Raw genomic sequence first — 25276 nt, forward strand, 5'->3', positions numbered from 1 at the left:
TATAATTGTTTTATTAATGAATAGACCCTTTTATCAATATATAATGCCATTTTTTGTCTTGTAACATTGACATAGTCTATTTTGTCTGATATTAATATAGCACCCCAGGCCTCTTTTGGTTACTATTGGCATGGAGTATCTTTTTCCATCCTTTAAATCTATTTGTTTCTTTGGATCTAAAATGCATCTCCTGTAGGCAGTATATAGTTGTATTATTATTATTATTTTAATTCTATATGCCTCTGCCTTTTGATTAGAGAATTTATTCCATTTACATGTAAAGTAATTACAGATAGGGAAGGATTTTTCCATTTAACTATTTTCTGTGTGCTTACAGCTACTTTTGTCCCTCACTTTCTTCATCACTGCCTTCTTTTGTGTGTTGTTGCTTTTTTTGTGGTGAACCATTTGACTTTTTATTTTCTGTATATTTTTAGATGTTTTATTAACATCTAAAATGTTAATAAAATAACATTATTTTATTACCATACCATGGAGAGAATACATTTACAAATTTATAACATAATTTGAATTGATGTCAACATAACTTTAATGGCATGGAAAATCACTTTTCTTGTACAGCTTTATCTCCTCTTCTCCCCTGTACTTATTGTATGTAGAATACAATAAGTATTGTAAAAAATATATACATGATGTGGCCAATACCATTGAATTATAATTTTAATGTATTTGTCTTTTAAATCCTATAGGAAAATATGGAGTTACAAACCAAAAATTAATAACATTGTCTTTTATATTTGCCTATGTATTTACCTTTACCAGAGAACTTTACTTTTTCACAAAGCTTTGAGTTACTGTCTAGCATCTTTTCATTTCAATCTGAAGGATTCTTTTTATAAATCCTTGTAGGGCAGGTCTAGTGATAACACAGTCCCTCAGCTTTTACCTGGGAATGTCTTAATTTCTCCCTATTTTAAGGACGGTTTTGTTTGACACAGAATTCTTAGTTGATAGTTTTTTTCTTTCAGGTCATCCTGCTGTCTTCTGCCACACATAGTTTGATGAGAAATTACCTGTTAATCTTATTGAGGTTCCTTGTAAGTGAATGTGAGGTGTCACTTCTCTCACTGTTTTCATGATAGCTTGTCTTTTGACAGGTTGATTATAATGTTTCTTGGTGTGAGTCTATCCAATTTTGAAACTTAGGTTTGTAGATTCATGAGTTTTGATAAATTTGGGATGTTTTGGACATTATTTCTTCACATATTCTTTCTGTCCTTTTTCTCTTTTCCTCCTGGGATTCACATAATGCATATTTTGGTCTGCTGGACAGTATCACGTAGGTCCTTATCTCATATATGTTCTTTAAGCTCTGTTTATTTTTTTCCATTTTTTTTTCTGCTTCTCAGACTAAATAATTTCAATTTTTCTATCTTCAAGTTCACTTATTATTTCTTCTGTGTGTTTAAATCTTCTGTTGAATCCCTCTAGTGAATTTTCTATTTCAGTTAGTGTACTTTTCATCTCCAGAATCTGTGTGGTTCCATTTTTTACAAGTTATTTATTATTATTATGATAAGAATACATAACAAAATTTACCCTTTTAACCATTTTTAAGTGTGTAATTCAGTACCATTAAGTACATTTACAGTGTTCTGCAAACATTACCTCTATCCATTTCCAGAACTTTTTCATCATCCCCCAAAGAAACTCTGTACCCATTAATCAATAACTTCCCAATCCACACTCTCTCCAGTTCCTGTTAACATCTATTTGACTTTTCTCTGTGAATTTTCCGGTTCTGTGTAGCTAAAATAAGTGAAATCATATATTAACCTTTTTTGTGTCTGGTTTATTTCACTTAGTGTAATGTTTTCAAGGTTCATCCATGTTGTAGTGTATATCAGAATTTTATTCCTTTTTAAGGCTGAATAATATTTTATTGTACATTTATACTATATCTTGTTTATCCATTCACCTATTGATGAACATTTGGGTTGTTTCTACCTTTGGCTATTGTGAATAGTGCTGCTATGAATATTGGTGTACAAGTATCTGAATCCCTGCTTTCAGTTCTTTTGGGTGTATACCTAGAAGTGGAATTAATGAAATATGTAGCAATTCTATGCTTAACTTCTTGAGGGACTGTCAAAATTTTCCATGGTGGCTGTTTGGTTCCCTTTTATAATTTCTACTTCTTTATTGATATTCTCATTTAGTTCACATATTATTTTCCTGATTTCCTTCGGTCTATGTCTATGTTTTCCTTTGGCTTTTTGAGGATATTTAATATAATTGTTCTATGGTCTTTGTATAATTACTCCAAAGTCTGGACTCCCTCAGGGAGGGTTTCTTAATGTTTATTTTGTTCCTCTAAAAGGGCTATATTTTTCCTGTTTCTTTGTATTCCTTGTGGGGTTTTTTGGGTTGTTTTTGTTGTTGAAAACTGGACATTTGCATATTATAATGTGGTAACTTGGAAATCAGATCTCCCTCTTTTCCATCTTTTTTGTTTTTTTTATGTTTTTGATTTTTGAAGGCTATAGTAGCCCATTTGTTTAGTGACTTCCCCAAACTATATTTTCAGAGGATGTGTTCCTCATCTTCTGTGGTCACTGAAGTCTCTGTTCCTTGTGTTAAGCTAGAGGTTTCATAGAGATTCCCTTGAACACCAGGAGCTAAAAAACATACACACCCTAGTCTGTGAAGATTGGATCTATGAAGGGAACTGCTCGAATACTTAGGTAGGCTTACACTGAGCCTAAGGATTGGTTTGAGGTGAAAATTTAGGGTGTTTCATATCTTTTCTGAGCATGAGTTTTGTTCTGGGCATGTCCATGGCTTTCTAAATTCCTCTCATGGGTGCTTTTGAATGCCTTAATTTCTTAATGAAACTCCCTAACTTTTGTTCCAGGGCTTTTGGCATCTGTTTTATGTTTCCATCACATTTTTTCCCCCTAAGCATCTGTGAGTTGTTAATTTGGCTTGCAGTTTTTTTGAGCTATGCCTACTGCTTTTCTGGTCTGAGTTCCCAGTTAAGCTGAACAGGGACAAGTGCATTTCTACATTTCAGGCAGCTCCCAGTTTGTAACAGACAAACACAATAATTTTCCAATGAAGTCTGCTCTGCTTCCTTCAAAAGCAGGGACCAAGGACTTACACAAGGAACGCAAGTTTCTTTCTTTAAGACTGCTACTGTGCTGGGGAGGGGGTGGGGCAAGGGCAAGTAAAAACATCATAAATCTTTGCTACCATTTGAAAGTTACCTTTTTCTTGATTCAATGTTTGGTTAGTTACTGTAAACCTTTAACTGTTTTCCAGAGTTCTGAAAAGTTGGGTTTGACAGTTTTTGCTTGTCAGTGTTTCTGTGGGGGGATGGGAACTTCGAGGTGTATACTCCATTTTGCTGCAATCTAGACTAATGGTGAGGTTTTCACAAATGTGACTACCACGTGTTCTGAAAATATGTCTGGATCCATTTTGATTGGCTATTTCTAAGGTAATAATTTTTACTGGAAATTCAACCTCACATTAAGTCTTGATCTAACTTTCTTTTTCTAACTCAAGGTATATTTTAGCAGAATGCTCATGTGCCTTCTCAGAAATGTATTCAATAACCAAATTACTAAAAAGATGAACATTTGAACCTTATGTATTAATTTTTTGTAATAAAATTTGAAACTTCCCTAGTAAAATTCATTGCTTTTGTTTGTTTGGCCTCACTGCACGGATTGTGGGATTTTAGTTCCCTGACCAGGGATTGAACCCAGGCCCTCAGCAATGAAAGCTCCAAGTCCTAACCACTGGACTGCCAGGGAACTCCCAAAGTTCATTGTTTTTAGAAATATATGTGCCTTTAATATCAAACTCAGTTAGTTTATGGGTCCCAAATTTTCATAGTACATGAGTCAGGAAACTACCACCCATGGGGTAAACCTGGCCTGCCATCTATTTTTGACGAGCCTGCAAAGTAAGAATGGTTTTATAAGTTTTTAATCACTGGAAAAAAATGATGTTTTGGGGTATAAAAATGTAAAAAAAACCTCAAATTTTACTTTTCATAAATATTCATTGAATTCCACCCACATTCACTTGTTCATATATTGTCTATGGTTGCTTTTGTGCTAGCAAGGCCTAATGAAATAGTTTTGACAGAGACCATTATGCCCTGCAAAAGTAGGATGTTTACTATCTAGCCCTTCACATAAAAGGTTTGCCAGCCTCTGTACAACAGAAACAGAGTCAACAACCTGAGAACTCATTCCCATGCCTTATGGATTAAGAGGTATTCTTCAGAATCAAAAGCTCGTTACTTATAGAAATTTAAGCTACTACAGATTTTATCAGGTAAAATGCATTTTTTCCCACTAAGTTATCTAAACAGTCACAAAGTTTCATTTAACACATGACATATAACAGAAGCTTTTCGGGATTAAGGTTTTTCCTAGAACTTAAATTTATCAATAATTTAAACCACTTTTGCCATAATTTGACAGCTTCAAGAATTCTGAACTTTATGCTTCTTTCTCGAGTTGGAGAGAATTGGAAATCTCCTTTATCATTAAAAACCTTCTATCAGAGAGTACATTAACTCTTATATGTTATATCTTTAATTAGAGACATATGTGAACCAGAATGCCTTAAAATCAGAATGCATTTCAGCTGCTAAAGATTTGCTTATTTCCTTTTCAACTTTTGAAAACATGGATGAGAACTTTGATAAAAAATTTTACACTAAAATCTTCTGTTATGTTAAAAGGCAACCTAAAAGTGTGTGATTTCTGAAGCTGGGGAGCATCAGTGGTTTGTTTGGACGACATCTTTAAGGATACTTTCAATACCACTGTCAATTTATGCACACTGGAAGAATTAGTTCTCCTGAAAATTGTTTTGATCTGGACCGCCAGTCATTTCTCATCAACTATCATTTTTGAAAAGGTCTACATCTATAGGGTACATCATTTTGTATGATCTTTGAGATCAAATAATTTATAAGAGATTATTATAAATAGACTATATTACTAACTGAGTAGCTTCATCATCACTGGAATGTAAAAATTCTTTATAATTACATTTTTTCCCTCTGGAGCTATCTGTCATAACCTCACTGACTAACTTTATTAAAGGAAATCCAATTTTGTAAAACAAAATTTTCTCAGATATTTCTGCTTTAGCGCTGGCTACTGTCAAGAAGATTATAGATAAAAGGTACCACATTCTCTAAAAATGTATGAGTCAGCATTAGGGTAGATAGTGATGATGACTGAAATTCTTTACAGTTTGGTCCACCTTTTTTATCTTTTAAACAAGACTTTTAGAATCCAGAGGCAAACATGCTGAACGAAGTTGGATCCATGTCACAAAGTAGCAAGTTAACTGATTTTGAAAAAAATAGATAGCACTAGCTATCCATCTTGTTAAGTTTTCCTCAGTGCTTTTTATGTTCTTACAAATAGAATCTTTGTATCTATATTCATATAAGGTATCTATATAAAGGATTTAATAACTTTATTGACCAACAATTTGTGTATTGATGGTATTTTATCCACAGAAGGTACCTTGTCAGAAAAGGGTTTTTTAGTCATGGGGTCATTTTATGTATATATAATATTTTATGCACAATAATTCTTTACTTCTTGATGGTGCTTTATCCATAGTTGGATCTTTTTGGGAGGTGTTTTATAAACTGATGAAATTTTATCTGCAGGTGGTATAGATACTTTTATTTGAACATCCAAATACATCTTTTATAGTGAACCAATCAGTTTCATAGCTGTGTCATAGAATTAAGCTTGAGTTTCATCTCAGTTTGCTAACTATTCTGGTGAACATACCCTCTAAAAATTTAACAGGAAAAATTCAAGTTCATTTTCTGATGGGTAATGAGGGCTAACTGGTTTACTAGGTACACTTTTTGTCTCTTTATCTTCATGGCATGTATGTATTGAATAATTCTAGCACTCAGCATCTTCTTATACCAAAATGCTTATCAAAAGCATTATCAAAACTTTCTCTCACCCAGGTCTCTAATATACTTCTCTTGCTTTTAATATTTTGCTCAGCATTACAAGAATCATCTTACAGGACACTATGTTATGTTTTAAAAAACATTTTATTTTCTAAGGGAAGTAAGCATAGTTACATCAGGTATAGAAACTTCAGTGCTTGTCCTGGTGAGGTGGTGAGGAAGATTTGGAAATATTGGTGTTAGTTCGAGAAAACACCTTTGACAGAGCTGAAGATACCTTTGCCAGCATTTTAGATCCTTGTTTAGGAATACTAGGCTTGGGAGTTTCTGTGGACAAAGCAAAAAAAGTAGTATAGATATTTATTAGACATTCTAGTTGAGGCAGCCATACTATACAATTGATGATTTAGAATTCAAAAACTGACATTTATAGAATAATTTATGGGATTAAAAAAGAAAGATTCTTTTGATTTGATTCTTCCAACACTCCTGTGAAGGAAACAGGAAAAATATCTCCATTTTTGTATATGAATCTTGGCGAGGTCAGAAACCTTGCCTAAGGTCACATGAGGAGTGGCCAAGCTTGGACAGGGAACAGCTTTCTGACTCTCATGGCATTATTATATGCTGCACTCTGATACTTCGTTAATCAGGTGTACAAAGAATACCTTTCTTTTTCTAGCAGAAACACCTCTGAAAAAGTCTGATGAGCTAAACTCACGTGGGAAAGTAACTTTCAATGCTATACAGTGAGGGTGTCTATTTCAGAGTGCTCACTTGAAAACAGAAGTGCATTAAAACTGCTATAATTTCTTACCACTTTGGGTAAATTTTTAGTTGACTAACTTCAAGTGTTTTTTTTTTTTTTTTGTCATGTGACAGAAGACTGTATAGATAATAAAAATTTCCATTTGGATTCATTTTTCTATACCACTTCTTCAGGGCATGGACTCTCAATATCATATTATAATTTAACAAAATGAATATTTTACATGTAAAGACAAGTAAATATGTACTTTTCTGAAACTTTATGATAGGATGTGATAGGACATGAAAACACACATGATAGTAAAAGCCCATCTTTTCTTAATTCCAGTACATGCCAAAGTTCATGACTATACCTCTTGCAGTTACCTAGATTTGTCTTTTCTAGCAAGGTAATCTTCTATTGTTAAAGCTAAGATAGCCAACAGCAGATTTAAAACTAAGAAAGCCAACAGAATAAAGAATAAAAATGTATGTTTAGGTTTTTACTGTGCTATAAAAAGGAAAAAGCCAAAATCTGCAGCAGACAAGACAAAAGCATGAATGAAAGAGAAAGATGTATATTCTGAAAAGGCAAGATAAAAATTTTACTAACACGACTGAGGCATTGATACAAGGCTTCTGAAATTCTCATTGGAGAGGTAAGAGTTAATGTTCTGAAAACTTGGTGGCCTTGTTAAAAATGCAGATTCCTGGGCATCATTACTCCAAGATGCTAACTTAGCCAGCTAGAGAGGGTCCATTGTACTCACATGCAGTTCCCCTCAACCCCTGTGCCCCTGAGGCGCACACAGACTGCCCTGAGGGACCAGGCTTGTTGCTACAATGGGTGCTCTCTCTCAGCAGTGAGCACTGCCTGATGCTGATCAAAGACACCCTCTACTCAAGGCTCTGTTGTGACCTAAAGGGGAAGGAAATCCAAAAAAGGAGGGGATATATGTATATGTATAACTGATTCGCTTTGCTGTGCAGCAGAAACTAACACAACATTGTAAAGCAACTATACTGCAATTAAAAAGACAAAAAAAAAAAAAAAAAAGTATTCTGGGTGGTTCCAGTATAAAGCAGTTCCTAGAAACACAATGAAGACACTGCCCAAATCCACATTCACTATTAGATGACTGGTGGGTTGCTGGTGTCCTAGGTTAATAGCATCATCCCCAGAGAGAATAGTGAACTCTTGTGTTTATCAGTTAATAGCTCTTTTCACAGTAAAACTTTAAGCTATCTTTGTCATTGAGGACACAATTCTGGGATGCAATGGCAACTATATGGAACCACAATGTAGAGGGAAGAAAGAATGTTGGGTCAGAGTCAGAAGATATGTTTTTGAGCCCTAAAAGGTCTCCATTTGTTGGCTGTATAACCTCAGACAGTTATTTACCTCCATTTTCTCATTTGTAAATTAGGGCTGTAAGACTTGCAGAGGGAATATAATACGGTGTAGGAGATATGAACAAGTTTGGTTTGGTCCATAAAGTGTTTTGCATTACTTGATAAAACCTGAAAGTCAGGAATTTTCACATAGAACTTCCATTTCCAGTTTCTTTTGAAAAATGCTAGGACCTGAATTAGAAGGCCTGGCAACAATCCAGCATGCCAATGACTGGACCTGAGTAACAGCTCCCTTCTTTAAATGGGGCATGCCATCTCCAGTGGACCACAGACCCCTGCTCAACATACTGCTCTTGTTTGTTACCTATCTAGCTCCTGTGAACTGTTGTCATGTTGAATGAGCTTAGGCTTTGAAGTCGGGCAGATCTGTATTTGAATCCCAGCTCTGCAGCTTACTAGCTTGGGGTGACCTTGAGTAACCTACTCTCACTTTCTCTTCAGTAAAATGAAGATAGCTGATACCTATTCAACGTTAGTTCCGTTATCTATTACTCCTTTGGTTTAAGAATTGCATAGTAAACTGCAAATGGAAATAATATCTTACTATTTATATTTTTACATATACCAATCTCATATTGATAATACATGTCAATACTGCAAGGAAGAAACTACCCATTCTAGGAGTAATGTTAAAAGGATAGTATATTTTGTACCTGAAATGACTTCTTTTGAGGAATTCACACTACCAGGAATATTCTTGTTTCCTTCAAATATGGTGATAAACTGCCAAGACAAAACAAAGTATTAACTGGATCTTTTGTTGGATACTACACACTAGAGATACCTAGAAATCCTCAAGAGATGTAGCATAATCATTACAGCATTTTATATAATTTCTGTGTTCTGCAGTCACAAATAATTATTCTCTGAGACTTAGACTCCTACTTTTTGCCAATTATGATGGCTAGGATTGACCCTTATCATAGATATGGGCCTTGGCTACCAAATGATGATTAAAGGTTCAGGCATGTTAAAAGTGACAAAAAATGTCAGCTCTGTCTCTCCCCCCTCCCCTTTTGGATGAATTGGAGTGAGAAGTAAGTTATAAATTCTTTTCTGATAATAGAGATAAGAGAAGGAAAATGGATGTTTACTATATAAGCCCAGTTTCCTTTTATGGAAATTTTAGCGATTTTGGAATCTAGAGAAGTAAAGTGGGTGTGTGGAGCTAGGGCAGGGAACATGGCTCAGGTACTGGTTTTACTCTGTAGGTCTTTATTATATATTTGAATGCAAAGGGAGCAGTTTTCCCAGAAAGGCATAAAATAGCCTGGGACAGGTACCTGGGCTTCACTGTAACTATTCTATAATGCTAGCAATTTAAAAAGTAAAAAAGTCAATGAAGTAAGGCTAAATACATGTAACATAAAATGTACTGTATATAGATTATGTAAAGACTACCAGATATTAATGAGATTTACCACAATTCCTCCAAAAGGACTTGAGGTAGTTTATGTATTGAAATATTTTGAACAGGATGCCTAAAGAATAAAATGGAGCAGAGACTACCTAAAGAATTTATTCTCAGCGTTGGCTTCACAGTAGAGTTATCTGTGGAAAATTTTTTAAAATATGAATACCTGGGTCCCATACCACCACTGGAATTGAAATCCTTGAGGGTGGGGCAGATATTGATATTAAAAAAAAATCATGGCTCTAATTTGTGAGAATTAGAGTTGATAATCCCTAATCTATAAGTAGGGAGCAGATGCTCCCTACTTATGAGATGAGTAATATATTTAAGTTCTGCTAAGAACTTCTAGCGTTGCATTAGATTCAGAAGTATTTGCTATTACTTCGTGGAACATTGTTAAAATTACTTAAGGTTTTTGTCTGAAAATTTCAAAATCTTGGCTATGTTGGAGTTGGCATCTCTTGTCCTTTCCCTTGAAAGTGGTAGACATTGTCTTAGTTCTTTGTATGTTAAGTAATATTGGATTGTATCCTGAGCATTTTAAACAATTTATGTGATTCTAAGAACTGTTAAAATCCTTTGTAGAGGGTTGATTTTTTTAAAGTACGTAATTAACCCATTAAGTTTCAGACCACACATCCTACTCTGCCTTCTATGGATGTGGTTCCAGTGTAAGTTCAGTTTTCAAAGTCTCGGTGGTAATTTTTAGTGCATACCACTATTAATACTGTAGTTCAAGTTCTCATAGCCTTTTGTCTATAGAACTTCAGGTCAGTTCCTGGCAAGCACATCTCAGGAGACAATTTATAAACAGATTTGGAGGGATTCCTTTTTTGATATCCCTCCTCTCTTTGATTCCTTTTAGTGTCTCTGACTCTCAGCAGTCCCCTTTTCTGATTCTATGCTTAGAATGCTGTGTGCTTCTAGCCTTCCTGTGTGCTGTCTCACACATCCAATGACTGTATCCATGTCTGGGGTAAATTAACAAGAGAAAGCAGAGAAAAAAGTAGCACGTTTCCCCCTAATGTTCTTCAGGTTACTGGAGCCTTTTTCCTAATTCCTCTGGTCAGAAGGATTTTCTTTCAGTCTTAAGTGCCTCACAGCCTTTGCTGCCATTGTTGTGTAGCTTCATGGCTGAAACTTACCTTGTGGCAGGGGCAGAAGAGGGGGAAAAAGTGGGCTTCCCTATTTTCCATTTCATAGGAACTTCTTCCTAATTCTGGTAAGAGAGCAGTGGATTCTCTTGGAGCTTTCTTATTTTATCCATTCCCTCTATATAATTACAGGATTTGAACTGCCCTGGGTCTATACTAGGAGATGTGAGAGGAAAAAACCCAGGAAACTCATAATGGTATTATTTTTTGAGTTTTGATTTCCCTTCTCAAACTCCTGATATTATTTACTTTTCAGAACCCTCAGTAGTTGTCCAAAGTTTTTAGTTTTAATCAGTGAGAGATACAGGTGGAATGTGCTTACTCTACCTTACTCAGAACTGGACTGAATAACAACTTTAGTTATAGTTTTACCATGGAAAAAGCAGTAAGCAAGGAAAAGGGCAAGAACCAAAAGGGTCCAGATTAGCCTGCAATTCACTTTGGCACAAGGAATGGCCTGTCATCAGACTAGAGATTCATTGTCTCCCCTTTAGTGCCATATGATTTTACTTGGAAAATATGGCCTAAGTGCAGCATGAGGTTGTCAAATAGATGTTTATGTTCAAAAATGAAGATTAGGTTGAGTGAGGAACTAACCCAGCATCTTTAGATATGTGGCAAAAGTTATCTTAAGTATGAGTTGTAAGATATGGCTCTGAAAATTACTCTGATAATGAGAAGTGACTGGATAATCGATGGACTGTAATATCATGGGGTTGGGGAGATTTGCTTAAAAATGGGATTAAATTGAGCCAAGAAACAAAACAAAACAGAAGAGGATTTGTAGCTTGAGCACTCATTGGAAGCTTTCTAAAAAGATTTAGCAAAGAGGACACTTTCTGAGTTTACACTGGAGAACAGCTGGGCCTTTTTGGAAAACTGCCTTTAGACAGTCAGTCCTTCGGAATACAGAGAAATAGATGGAATCAGCAATTATTTCTTATAAACTGCTCTCTTCCATTTTTGCTTTTATTTCCTCCCTGCCTCCACCAAGTCCCTCACTTGGGTCTACCTGCCCTAGGCAGGGCCAAGTGACTCACTCCCTCTAGGATTTCCTCCAGAGACTGCAGTAACAGAGTTAAGGAATGGAATTGCAGTTAGGTGCTAGGGAGGAACAGTGGCTTATCCTGTGCACTTAAGCAAGGAATGATAACTTAACCCTAAGGTGACAGTTAATGGATTTCTTGGGTACCACCGACAAGTCTCAGCCAGGAGGAGAGATCTGAGCATGAAGAAATTGCAAATAGGGGAATGCTTCCTGATGCCTCTCAAATAGCACCACATAGTTCCTGGTTTGACCTTGAAAATTGGGCTGTGTTCACCTGGACTCCATGTATTCTAATTAGAGGATATTGAAAAATATTTACCTTAACATTGTTTGAATTTTCTGGCCTTCGTTCCTGAGAACTTGCTGTAGAGGGGGGAAAAATAGTATTTTTTCTGAGGCATAGTGTTGACACAAATCTGATCTTATTGTTTTTCACCAAAAAGTCATAGAATTTAGGCTGATAGAAGAAATTATTATTATTTTTAGTGTACAGACAATGTGAACAAAACTGAAATAGGTGAGATCTCTAGAATTCTGTGGCATATCTTAGCCCTTCTTTTAGAAATTATGAAAGATGAAGTGTGATGTAGTAGGAAAGGCAGATTCTGTAAACTTAGTAGGTATACATCTATGAATGGCCACTCAATCCCTACAGGCCTATTTATTTTACATGTAAAATGAGAAGTTACCCTGTAGGTGATTCCTAAGGGCCTTTCTAGCTTTAACACTCTTTGATTCTACATAGCTAATTAAAAGCAGATAATTGGAACAAAGAGGAAGGTGCTAGTCTTATGAAATACTCTGAGTGAAAATCAGGAGAATTTTGAGGCAATACCAAGAAGAAACCTTGTGGAGTTGCACAGAGCTAAAAGTTACCTAAATTTCAGGGGAGGTCAAGACACCAGTAGAAGAATTCAACCCAAGGAGGTAGAAATGGTACTGTGAGATAAGTTTCATAAAGACCCCAGCTAACGTGTTAGGGAGTCAGAAAACCCGAGTTTGAGTCTTGGCTTCACTACTTAGAGCTGTGTGAATATTGGCAAATTTAATCTAACTTCTCTCCCAGTTTCCTCCTATGTAGAATGTGAATAATACTATCTTCCTGCCTGTCTCTAAAGAGGACTCGAGATATCTCATACGTAAAAAGTATGCATTTTATAGACATGTGATCATCAAGAGTCAACACATGTGATTACTCTCTGAATTACCCTTTGGGTCAATGTAGGTTCTGGAAAAAAATAGTAAAACCTCAATTAACTCAAATATGATAAGAGCTGATTATCTGACTTATCTGAGAAAATTGGTAAAATTTCATTGTTGGTTGATAATATTTCTAAAGTATCTGACTCTATATCGCATATAGCTGAACTGACTTTTGCTTTTAAGTGACTGAGGACATTTGGGTTTACTACCAGGACTATTATTCCAAACACCAGTTTTTATGTTTCCAGGTTAGATGGCTATCAACTTTCCAGGATATACTAGGAATTGGTTTTGATGAAGAGTCACAGAAAAATTCCTGCTAATTCAGGATCTAACATACTCAGATTTATTTGAGATTTTCTCCCATATTCTATATAAAACTATAAACTAGAATTAGGAATGTATGTGTTCAACCCTAAGCTTGTCACTGAACTCCAGACTGAAATATCCTATTGCTTATGTGACACCTCAACTTAAATATCTAATATCTAATACCTTAACATAACCAAGACAGAATTCTTGTGCACCCTCCTTCGATTCCCATAGTCTCTCCTATTTTACTAACTGCCTCCTCCTACTGTATGCCTGTTTTAGGCTCTTGGAAATATAGCTGTGATCTTCATGGAGCTTACATTCTAGAGGGAGGTAGTGAAAAAACAATTAATTAAAACATACAGTCTGGCATATAGTAATAAATGCTAGGGAGAAAAATAGCAAAGAAGTGGAATATGTAGTGCCATCTTGAGAATGAGGTTACAATTTCAAAGAGTGTGGTCAAAGAAGATGTCACTGAGAAGGTGACATTGGAGCAAAGTTCTGAAGGTGAGGAGTGAGCAATGTAGATACAGAGGGAAGAGCACTACATGAGGATCAGCAAGTGCAAAGACCCTGAATTCCTGGAATATTTGAGGAACAGCAAGAAGGTCAGTGAGGCCTGAGCAGGGTGAGCCAGAAAGAGAAACAGAGGAGGAGGTTAGAGAGGTAATAGGGGTTTGGAGTGATGTCCAGATGATGTAAGGTTTTGCAAGCCATTGTAAGTTCCTTGGCTTTTGTCCCAGATGAGATGGGAAATATTTATACCTGGAATTATCTTTGATGCCCTGCCTCAAGTTACAATGTAAATTCTTTGAGATCAAGGACTTTGTCAGTTTTGTTCACACATGGGATTTTAGAACACAAAGGAGGTGCTCAGTAAAATCTTTGAATGAATGAATAAACAATTGAATTGGACAGCTGCAATATTACTGAAGGATATAAGAATTAAGCTGGATCATTGCAACAAGGTTGGAAAAAACAAAACACTGAATTTAGGGTCAGGAGCATTGGGATCTAGACTGTTCTGCTTCTGACTCAAAGTAATCTTGGACATTTTCTCACCTTGAGCTTGAGTTTCCTCATGTAAACAATGAGGGGCGTTATAGTAAGTATTTCGGTCCAACTCTAGCAGCCTAGGATTCCATAATACAGGAATCATACAGTGATTATTTTGACCCCTGGTTATGGTACATTTATAGAATTTTGGCATGCTTACTGTTACTCTATGAATCCCATCTTAATAAAAATGATTTCCACTTCCACGTTGAGAGAATATGTTTCTTAAGTAACAACCTGAGTGAGTTGTATGTTTGAAATAGCCAGGGTAAACCTGTGGTTCAAATTTCAAGGCCACTTTATAGTAAACATGACACTTAACCTCTTGGACATGCTACCATTGTTAGAACCATGTTAATCATCTGAGGTTTCAACAGAGTGCCAAACAGTCCTCACACAAATGTTCTAAGCAGTCAGTACAATTATAGATTTAAAAAACAACAACAAAGTGAGGTCCATACTAGCCATATTTAAATGTAAGCAAATAAATTTAGCTTTAAAAGCTTTTTGGGGTATATTTTGATAGGGTTAAGCACAAATGAAGGATAACTTCTCAAAGAAATTGTTAAATCCTAGTATCATGGGTTCTGGTTCAGCTAGAAACTATCATATGATATACCCTGATTTTGTGAATATTTCTCACAGGAGCATGGTAAATATAAATTCATATTATCATACCATATTCTTGACCAAAATCATTAATAAGACAAACTAGCTGACTTATTTTAACACCTGCATGATGTAGTATTAGATCATTTCTATAAGTAGGTAAGCTCATAGGAAAAAAAAAATGTATCAACTTCAGGTTTGATAACTAAAAAAACTGATCAAAGCAGTAGAGTGTCCTTTTGAATACTTTCTACTTTAAATCAAGAAATACAAAAATCCAACCTTCCATAATTTTAGGACTTTTATCTGCCATACAGTCTTCAGTCTCACTAAAACAAAAGAAAAAAAATATTTAATTTTTTTGTGTATTTAATGAATCAAGAAATTACTGGTTAAGTAAAAGAACAATCTGTCAGTCATTCTTCATATGGAAGTAAACCTGGAAGAGTGTATCACTGAGTTTCCAAATTGAATGCAAATTATTTCTAAATTCACTCTTTTTTCCCAACTTTTAAAATTTTGGTTAAATACACATAACATAAAATTTACCATCTTAACCATTTTTAAGTGTACAGTTCTATGCTTGAGTACATTCACATTATTGTGCAACCATCACCACCATTCATCTATAGAACTTTTTCATTTTCCCCAATTGAAACTCTGTACTCCTAAATACTAACACCACATATTCCTCTCTCTCCATCCCCTGGAACTAATCTTCTACCTTCTGCCTCTGTGATTTGACTACTTAGGTATCTCATATAAGTGGAATCATGTAATATTTGTCATTTTGAGACTGACTTATTCACTTAGCATAATGTCTTCAAGGTGACATATAGCATGTGTCAGGATGTCCTTCCTTTCTAAAACTGAATAATATTCTACTGAATGTATGTACCATATTTTGTTTTTCCATTCATTCATCAATGGACTCTTGTGCTGCTTCCATGATTTGGCTATTGTGAATAATGATGCTATGAATATGAGTGTAAAAATATCTGCTTAAGTCCCCGTTTTCAATTCTTTGGGGTATATACCCAGAAGTAGAATTGCTGGATCATATGGTTACTCTATATATTTATCTTTTTAGAGAAACTCTCACACTGTTTTCCATAGTGACTGCACCATTTTAAATTCCCAGCAGCATTGTACAAGGGTTCCAGTTTCTTCACATTCTTGCCAACGTGTTATTTTCTGAAAATTTTTTTGATAATAGCTATCCTGATGGGTGTGCAATGGCATCTCATTATGGTTTTGACTTGCATTTCCCTAATGATTAGTGATGTTGAAGATCTTTTCACGTGCTTATTGCCCATTTGTACATCCTCTTTGTAGAAGTATCTATTCAAGTCCCTTACCCAATTTTTAATCAGGTTGTTTGGTTTTTTGCTGTTGTTGAGTTATAGGAGTTCTTTATATATTCTGGATAGTAATCCCTTATCAGACATATGACTTGCAAATATTTTCTCCCATTCTATGTGCTGACTTTTCACTCTGTCCTTTGAAGCACAAAAGTTTTTAATTTTGGTAAAGTCAAACTTATCTAATTTTTCTTTTACTGCTTGTGCTTTTAGTATCATATCCAAGAAACTATTATCAAATCCAGTGTCATGGGGCTTTCCCCCTATGTTTTCTTATAAGAGTTCTATAGTTTTATGTAGGTCTTTGATCCATTTTGAATTAGTTTTTATACACAGTATAAGGTAAGGGTCTAACTTCATTTTTGTTTGTGTGTGGTTATCTAGTTTTCCCAACACTATTTGTTGAAAAGACTGTTTTTTCTCCATTGGATGGTCTTGGCATGCTTATCAAAAATTATTTGACCATATATTAAGGATTTGTTTCTGGGCTCTTTATTCTATTCCACTGGTCTACATATCTGTCTTCATGTCAGCACCACACTGTTTTGATTACCATAGCTCTGTAGTAAGTTTTGAAATTAGGAAGTCCAAGTATGTTCTTCCTTTTCAAGATTGTTTTGGCTGTTAGGAGTCCTTTGAGATACTATATAATTCTAGAATGAATTTTTTCTTTTCCTGCAGAAAAAGGTCATTAAGTATTTTTATAAGGATTCATTTAATCTGTAGAATCCTTTGGGTAATATTGAAATCTTAACGGACTATTTCCATTAATCTGTGTCTCCTTTAATTTCCTTTAGGCATGTTTTGTAGTTTTCGGTGTACAAATCTTTTGCCGCTTGGTAAGTCTATTCCTAAATATTTTATTCTGTTTGATACTAGTGCGGATTGAATTTTTCTTAACTTCGTTTTTGGATTGTTCATTGTTAGTGTATAGAAATGCAATTGTCTTCTTCTTTGTTGATTCTATATCCAGCAACTTTGATGAATTCATTTATTTGTTCTAAAAGTTTTCTTTTTTGTATGGAATCTTTAGGGTTTTCTACATATAAGATAATGCCATCTTTGAACAGAGCTCACTTTACTTCTCATCCAATTTAGATGCCTTTTATTTCTTGCCTAATTGCTCTGGCTAGGACTTCTGGTAATATACTCAACAGAAGTGATAAGAGTGGGCACCCTTGTCTTTTTCCTGAGCTTAGAGGAAAATCCTTCAGGATTTCACCCTGAGTATAATAATGTTAGTTGTAGTTTTTCCATATATGGCTTTTATTATTTCAAGGTAATTTCCTCTTATTTCTAGTTTGTTAAGTGTCATTATCATGAAAAGGTGTTGAATTTTGTTAAATGGTTTTTCCTCCATTAGTTTAGATAAGAATGTGTTTCTTTTTCCTTCATCCTGTTAATGTCTTGTGTTACACTGACTGATTCTCATATGTTGAACTTCCCTTGTATTCCTGGGATAAATCAACCTTAGTCATAGTGTATAATCATTTTTTTTTTTAAAGTATTTGTTTATTTATTTATTTATTTATGGCTGTGTTGGGTCTTCATTTCTGTGCGAGGGCTTTCTCTAGTTGTGGCAAGTGGGGGCCACTCCTCATCGCGATGTGCGGGCCTCTCACTGTCGTGGCTTCTCTTGTTGCGGAGCACAGGCTCCAGACGCGCAGGCTCAGTAGCTGTGGCTCACGGGCCTAGTTGCTCCACGGCATGTGGGATCTTCCCAGACCAGGGCTTGAACCTGTGTCCCCTGCATTGGCAGGCAGATTCTCAACCACTGTGCCACCAGGGAAGCCCAGTGTATAATCATTTTAATCTGCTATTGAATTCTGTTTACTAGTATTTTGTTGAAGATTTTTGTATCACTAGTTTGAAGAGGTTTTTTCTTGTTTTGTTTGGAGGAAGTTTACTTTACATCAATAGCTTGAGGAGGATTGGTTTTAATTCTCCTTTAAATGTTTGCTACAATTCACCAATGAAATCATCTGGTCCTGAGTTTTTCTTTGTTAGGAGCTTCTTAATTACTGATTCAATTTCTTTACTAGTTATAGGTTTCTTCAGATTTTTCCATTTTTTCATGAATCAATCTTGGTAGGTCATGTTTTTAGGAATTTGTCTATTTCATTTAGATTATCCAATTTGTTGGCATACAATTGTTAATAGTACTCTTATAATTCTTTTTATTTCTGTAAAATCATAGTACTCTTATAATTCTTTTTATTTCTGTAAAATCAGTTATAATGTCTCTTTTTTCACTTATGATTTTAGCTATTTGAGTCTTCTCTTTTTTTTCCTTAGGCAATGTAGCTAAAATTTGTCAATTTTATCAACGTTTTGAAGAACCAACTCTTGGTTTCACTGATTTTATTTTTCTATTCTCTTATTTTGTTTATCTCTACTTTAATCTTTATTATTTCCTCCCATCTAATAGTTTTGAGTTTAGCTTATTTTTCTTTTTCTAGGTAGGTATTTAAGATGTAATGTTAGGTTGTTATTATAAGATCTTTTTTCTTTTTTATTGGAGTATAGTTGCTTTACAATGTTGTGTTAGCTTCTGCTGTACAGCACAGTGAGTCAGTTATACGTATACATATATCCACTCTTTTTAGATTTCCTTCCCATTTAGGTCACCACAGATCATTGAGTAGAGTTCCCTGTGCTAAACAGTACGTTCTCAATAGTTATCTGTTTTATACATAGTAGTGTATATATGTCAATCCCAATCTCCCAATTCATCCCACCCCATCCTTCTCCCCTTGGTAACCATAAATTTGTTCTCTACTTATGTGACTCTATTTCTGCTTTGCCTGTAAGTTCATCTGTACATTTTTATAGATTCCACATATAAGTGATATTATACTATATTTGTTTTTCTCTTTCTGACTTACTTCACTCTGTATGACCATCTCTCGGTCCTTCCATGTCTCTGCAAATGGCACTATTTTGTTCCTTTTTATGGCTGTGTAATATTCCATTGTATATATGTACCACAACTTCTTTATCCATTCCTCTGTCGATGGACTTTTAGGTTGCTTCCATGTCTTGGCTATTGTAAACAGTGATGCAGTGAACATTGGGGTGCATGTATCCTTTCGGACCATGTTTTTCTCCAGATATATGCCCAGGAGTGAGATTGCAGGATCATATGGTAGCTTTAGTTTTAGTTTCTTAAGGATCCTCCATACTGTTCTCCACAGTGGCTATACCAATTTACATTCCCACCAACAGTGCAGGAGGGTTCCCTTCTCTTCACACTCTCTCCAGCATTTATTGTTTGCGGATTTTTTTGATGATAGCTATTTTGACTGGTGTGAGGTGATATCTCCTTGTAGTTTTGATTTGCACATCTCTAATTAGCAATGTTGAATATCTTTTCATGTGCTTCTTGGTCATCTGTATGTCTTCTTTGGAGAAATGTCTATTTAGGTCGTCTGCCCATTTTTTGACTGGGTTGTTTATTTTTATAATAGTAAGCCACATGAGCTGTTTGTAAATTTTGGAGACTAATCACTTGTCTGTCACATCGTTTGGAAATATTTTCTCCCATGCTGTGCATTTCCTTTTCATTTTGTTTATGATTTCCTTTGCTGTGCAAAAGCTTTTGAGTTTAATTAGGTCCCATTTGTTTACTTTTGTTTTTATTTCCATTACCCTGGGAGATGGATCGAAAAAGATATTGCTGCAATTTATGTCAGAGAGTGTTCTGCCTATGTTTTCCTCTAAGAGTTTTATAGTGTCCAGTCTCACATTTAGGTCTTTAATCCATTTTCAGTTTATTTTTGTGTATGGTGTAAAAGAGTGTTCTAATTTCATTTTTTTTTTTTTTTTTTTTTACATGTAGCTGTCCAGTTTACCCAGCACCACTTATTGAAGAGGCTGTCTTTTCGCCATTGTATATTCTTGTTTCCTTTGTCATAGATTAGGTGACCACAGGTGTGTGGGTTTATCTCTGGGCTTTCTATCCTGTTCCATTCATCTATATTTCTGTTTTTGTGCCAGTATCATACTGTCTTGATTACTGTAGCTTTGTAGTATAGTCTGAAGTGAGGGAGCCTGATTCCTCCAGCTCCCTTTTACTCTTTCAAGTTGCTTTGTTTATCCGGGGTCTTTTGTGTCTCCATACAGATTTTTTTGTTCTACTTCTGTGAATAATGCCGTTGGTAATTTGATAGGGATTGCATTGAATCTGTAGATTGCCTTAGGTAGCATAGTCATTTTGAGAATATTGATTCTTCCAATCCAAGAACCTGGTATATCTTCTGTTTCCGTCATCTTTGATTTCTTTCATCAGTGTTGTATAGTTTTTGGAGTACAGGTCTTTTGTCTCCTTAGGTAGGTTTATTCCTAGGTATTTTATTCTTTTTGCTGCAATGGTAAATGGGATTGTTTCTTTAATTTCTTATTCTGATCTTTTGTTGTTAGTGTATAGAAATGCAAGATATTTTTGTGTATTAATTTTGTAACCTGCAACTTTAGCAAATTCATTGACGAGCTCTAGTAGTTTTTTGGTAGTGTCTTTAGGATTTTCTATGTATAATATCATGTCATCTGCAAACAGTGACAGTTTAACTTCTTCTTTTCCAATTTGAATTCCTTTTATTTCTTTTTCTTCTCTGATTGTCATAGCTAGGACTTCCAAAACTATGTTGAATAAAAGTGCAAAACTGGACATCCTTGTCTTGCTCCTGATCTTAGAGGAAATGTTTTCAGCTTTTCACCACTGAGTATAATGTTAGGTTTGTCGTATATGGCCTTTAGTATATTGAGGTATGTAATCCCTCATTTCCTCCACTACTGCCTTCCTTTGTGTCACTTGAGGTTTTGCAGAGATGCATTTTGATTACCTTTTTATTTCCTTTCATTTATATTCTATAGATATTTTCTTTGTTACCACACAGATTCCATATAATGTCCTAAAGTTATGACAGTCTATCTTAAATTGATACCAGTTTAACCTCAACATCATACAAAGACTCTACTCCTTTATAGATCAACCCCCATCCCTTTGTTATTACTGTCCCAAATTATGGCTTTATATATTCCATGCCCATCAGCATAAATTTATAATTATTTTTTATGCATTTATTTTTTAAATCCTGTAGAAAATGAAAGTGGAATTATGAACTAAAATTATTATAATACTGGTTTTTATATTGTCCCTGTGTTTACCTTTACTAGAGAGTTTTAAATTTTCATATGGTTTTGAGTTACTGTCTAGCATCTTTTACTTTCAATTTGAAGAACTTCTTTTAGCATTTCTTGCAGTCATGTCTAATGGTAATGAACTTTCTCAGCTTTTTGTTTTATTTTTTGTCTTAGAATGTTCTGATTTCTTTCTCATTTTTGAAGGGTATTTTTGCTGGTTATAGAGTTCTCACTTAATAGTTTTCTTTATTTTAGCCCTTTGAATATATAATCTACTGCCTTCCATCCTGCAAGATTTCTTCTGAAAATTTTACTGATAATTTTATGGAGATCTCTTGTACAAGTCATTTCTGTCTTGTCACTTTCAAGATTCTCTTTTTTGTCTTTGGCTTTTGATGACTGTGATTATAAGATGTCTCAGGTAGTCTCTGTGTGCTTATGCTACTTAGAATTCATTGAACTTATTGTATTTGTATATTCATGCTTTTTCAAATTTGAGGAGGTTTTAGCCATTATTTCCTCAAATAATCTCCCTGCCCCTTTCTCTCTCTCTTCTCTGGAACTCACCATGGTGTGTATATATACATATATATATATATATACTTATATATGTATATATCACTGCTTGATGGTGTCCATTAAGTGCCACAGAATCTGTTCACTCTTTTTTCAGTCTTTTCTTTTTGCTGCTCAGACTCAAAAATTTCAAATGACTTGTGTTCAAGTTCACTGATTCTTTCTTCCACTTGATTGAGTCTGCTCTTGAACCCATCTAGTGAATTTCTGAGCTCCAGAATTTCTGTTATTTCTGTCTGGTTCCTTTTTAGTTTCTGTCTCTTTGTTTTTATTTATATGTATTTTATTCATATACTTTTCCCCTGATTTCCTTTAGTTCTTTGTGTTTTTCTGTAGCTTTTGAACATATTTAAGACAGTTATTTTAAAATCTTTGTCATGTATGTCTAATTCGTGTGCTTCTCCATGGACATTTTCTGGGAATTTATTTGGTTTCTTAAAATGTGCCCTAATTTCATTAATATGCATTGTGATCTTATGTCGAAATTTGAGCATTTAAAGAAATAGCTACCTCTTCCAGTTTTTGGAGATTGTTGTAGAAGCCCTTCACTAATTAGTAGGACTCTGAGCCTTGGGAACAGTCTGAGGTAAAGCCTTCAGATCTTACTTTTGTTCTGGGTATATGTCCTTCTGGGCCTACGTATGTACTTTTTTTTTTTTCCTTCTTCCATTTTCCTGACCTGCTTTTAAATGTTTTATTTGCTAAGAGTCTCATCATGTTTCTTCTCAGGGCCTTAGCTATCCTATTGTTTTCCCCTGCCTGTAATCTCTTTCCCTCAGGTGTTTGTGCATCTGCAGTCCCTTGTGATTTTCATGCACCATGGCATCCATCTACTGACTTCTGTGGCTTCCAGGCTTAGACCCAAACAATGCCAGCATTCCCAATTTGAGCTCCTATTCAGGTGAGACAGAAAACATTCCCTCAGGCAGCCCACAGATAGGCCCAAACATTACAAACAAGTTCCAATCTGCTCTTTCCACCTCAAGAGAGAAAACTGAGAATTGGCCCATTTCTTCCCAACTGTGCCACATCATGTTGCAGAAGGGGGTTGGGCAAAAACAAGTAAAAGTGTGTGGAATTTCCTGCCACTTTGAATGTGGCTTTTCTTTGATTGGGCATTCCCTTGGTTGCTGCAGTTATCTGACTGGTTTCCAGAGCTCCTATTAAGTTGTTTTAGCAGTCTGTAGTTGTTTATTTTTTGTTCCTACAAGAAAATAAGGGTGTGCAGTTTCTTGGTCTGCTATCTTGCTCTAAATTGTCTTTTACTTGGTATTATCTGTGCCCTCTGTCTTCACTAATATAAACAATAGAGAGGTACCTGCATTACTAATTTTGTATGTTAATATAATCATTACGCAGGAAAAAAGAGGCAATGATTGGCCAGGAAAATATGTCCCAAAATAGTGTCAGTGTCAAAAAGAAACAATTCCATCATGCTGAGTGGGAAAAAATTATAACCAGGTAGATTTTTCTCCTATTTATACCTATTGCTTCTCCCACAATAGAAATGCTACCTCTTCTAGGTTATGAATATTCTTATAAACTTAAGAATAATTTTAGACAAGTTCTAACTGTTTTAGATAGTTATTGTTTTAGATATAGTTATTAATTAGATTTCAAGTCTACAGTGTACTTTTTCTCTCTGTCCTCTATAAATGCCATATAGTTCAGACTTTGCTCCTATAGTCATCCGAACTTGGGTTGCCTTCTCCTCATGTAAATGCTGTCCATCTTTACAGGCCCACATCAAACTCCATTGCTTTCTAGAATTCATCCCTGAATGCTTCAGCTTACACTGCTCCCTCTCTTATTTGGATTCTTCTTAGAGGCAGTTATACACACTGGAACATTTAGTTACTTAGAGTTGAGCAGGAACCCTTTGGGCTGAAAGGCACTGGGTCACAATAGAATCTGCACTATCTTCCAGGTAAGAAAAACAAAAAACAAAAACAAAACACACTAGCAAATTCTTCATCCAAGACACTGCTATACTAGGAAGAACATAGAGGCCAGGTAACTAGAAATGCAGAATCAGATAGAAAGGAGAGGGTTTAGGGAATGTCCACAGTAGGGAGCCAAGGGAGAAAAGGATAAGGAGTGAGGGAAGGTCTAGGGCTGAATACTTGCCCAATCGTAGTTTTACCAGAGACCTCATTCTTCCCATAAGCATTACTTTCATCTCATATTTCTATTTTTATATTGCTTTAATCTCATGTACCCAGCAGATGAAATCAGATCTTCTTGGTTGTATGAAGATGAACTCATAATTCTGTGTATGAAGTAATGTGTCGGCTCAGTAATAAGGTTTCTTTCTTCTTTCTGGAAAAGTGCAAACCATATGTTACATAAAGTAGCGTTTGATATGCACTTTCTCATATACTTGGCATATTCTGCCCTCTAATCTACACTATTATTAGAAGAAGTTTCAGAGATTACATTAAAAATGGATGAACACTGTAATTCTAATTAAAATGTCTCTTTCCAATATAATTCTTTGGAAATGGTTAGTAAAGATGATCTATATTATAATATTGAAGTCTGAATAAACATTAAAGATTAACCTAGCACAAACTTTGAAGAATATAGTTTTCCATTTCTGTACTTAACAAATATTTTAATGAAAACTTAGTTCAAAAAGAAAAAGAACAGAGATATAATTCTGGTCAATTCAGAAGTTTGTCAAGTCAGTTATCTTAACCGTACTCTGATCTGTTTGTTGGGAAGTCATGTGTGATTTTATGGCTATAACTTTTGTAAGAATACCTTAACTGTTATGTCTATTAGAATCTTGAAAAAACAGACTACTATTATTGGGATTATTGTATATGAACAGTAATCCATTATATGAAATCCATTTTGACTTTTGGTATTGTTATAACAATTCTTTAGTTATCTATGAAGCCAGCATTTCTGAGTATGAGGCTCAAGAAAACTATTCTGCAGACTGCATTTGGTCATGTAATCACACATAGATTCCCAACAAATAGGTCAGAGTATGTGTTAAGATGATTTACCTGGGAAACTTCTGAATTGAAGAGCTGTATCTCTGTTCTTTTTCTCTGGTTCATCTCAGCTTTTGTGTTAACCTAGGAATAATGTCAAATGGATAATCAATAGAATTGTCTCATCAGGAAATCCTGTATCATATACACTTTTCCAAGACATGTTTTGGTGTGGATTTTTTAGACAGGAACCACCCAAAGGGTCACTGAAGTCTAGACCATTATGTTATGTGAGGGGTATGGTATTAGGGACAAGAGCTGTTCCCCATGACGAGAGTGGAGTTTATGGGCTGATTGCAAGGGTGAT

General features: G+C 35.1%; 1 protein-coding gene across 1 annotated transcript in view; it reads right to left on the reverse strand.

The window, feature by feature from the left end:
* Nucleotides 1–6083: 6083 nt before the first annotated feature.
* The window catches only part of FSIP2 (fibrous sheath interacting protein 2), a gene marked incomplete at its 5' end in the record, with an annotated part of 129851 nt that continues 110658 nt past the window's right edge, over nt 6084–25276 (reverse strand). Inside the window, 5 exons of the mRNA XM_082397630.1 lie at nt 6084–6256; nt 8743–8812; nt 12025–12068; nt 15171–15217; nt 24186–24286. Coding sequence (XP_082253756.1) covers nt 6120–6256; nt 8743–8812; nt 12025–12068; nt 15171–15217; nt 24186–24286 — 399 coding nt within the window. The 3' untranslated portion in view covers nt 6084–6119. The remainder of the gene's footprint in view (nt 6257–8742; nt 8813–12024; nt 12069–15170; nt 15218–24185; nt 24287–25276) is intronic.

This window comes from Balaenoptera borealis, assembly GCF_965194805.1.
Source record: "Balaenoptera borealis genome assembly, chromosome: 6".
NCBI lineage: Eukaryota > Metazoa > Chordata > Mammalia > Artiodactyla > Balaenopteridae > Balaenoptera > Balaenoptera borealis.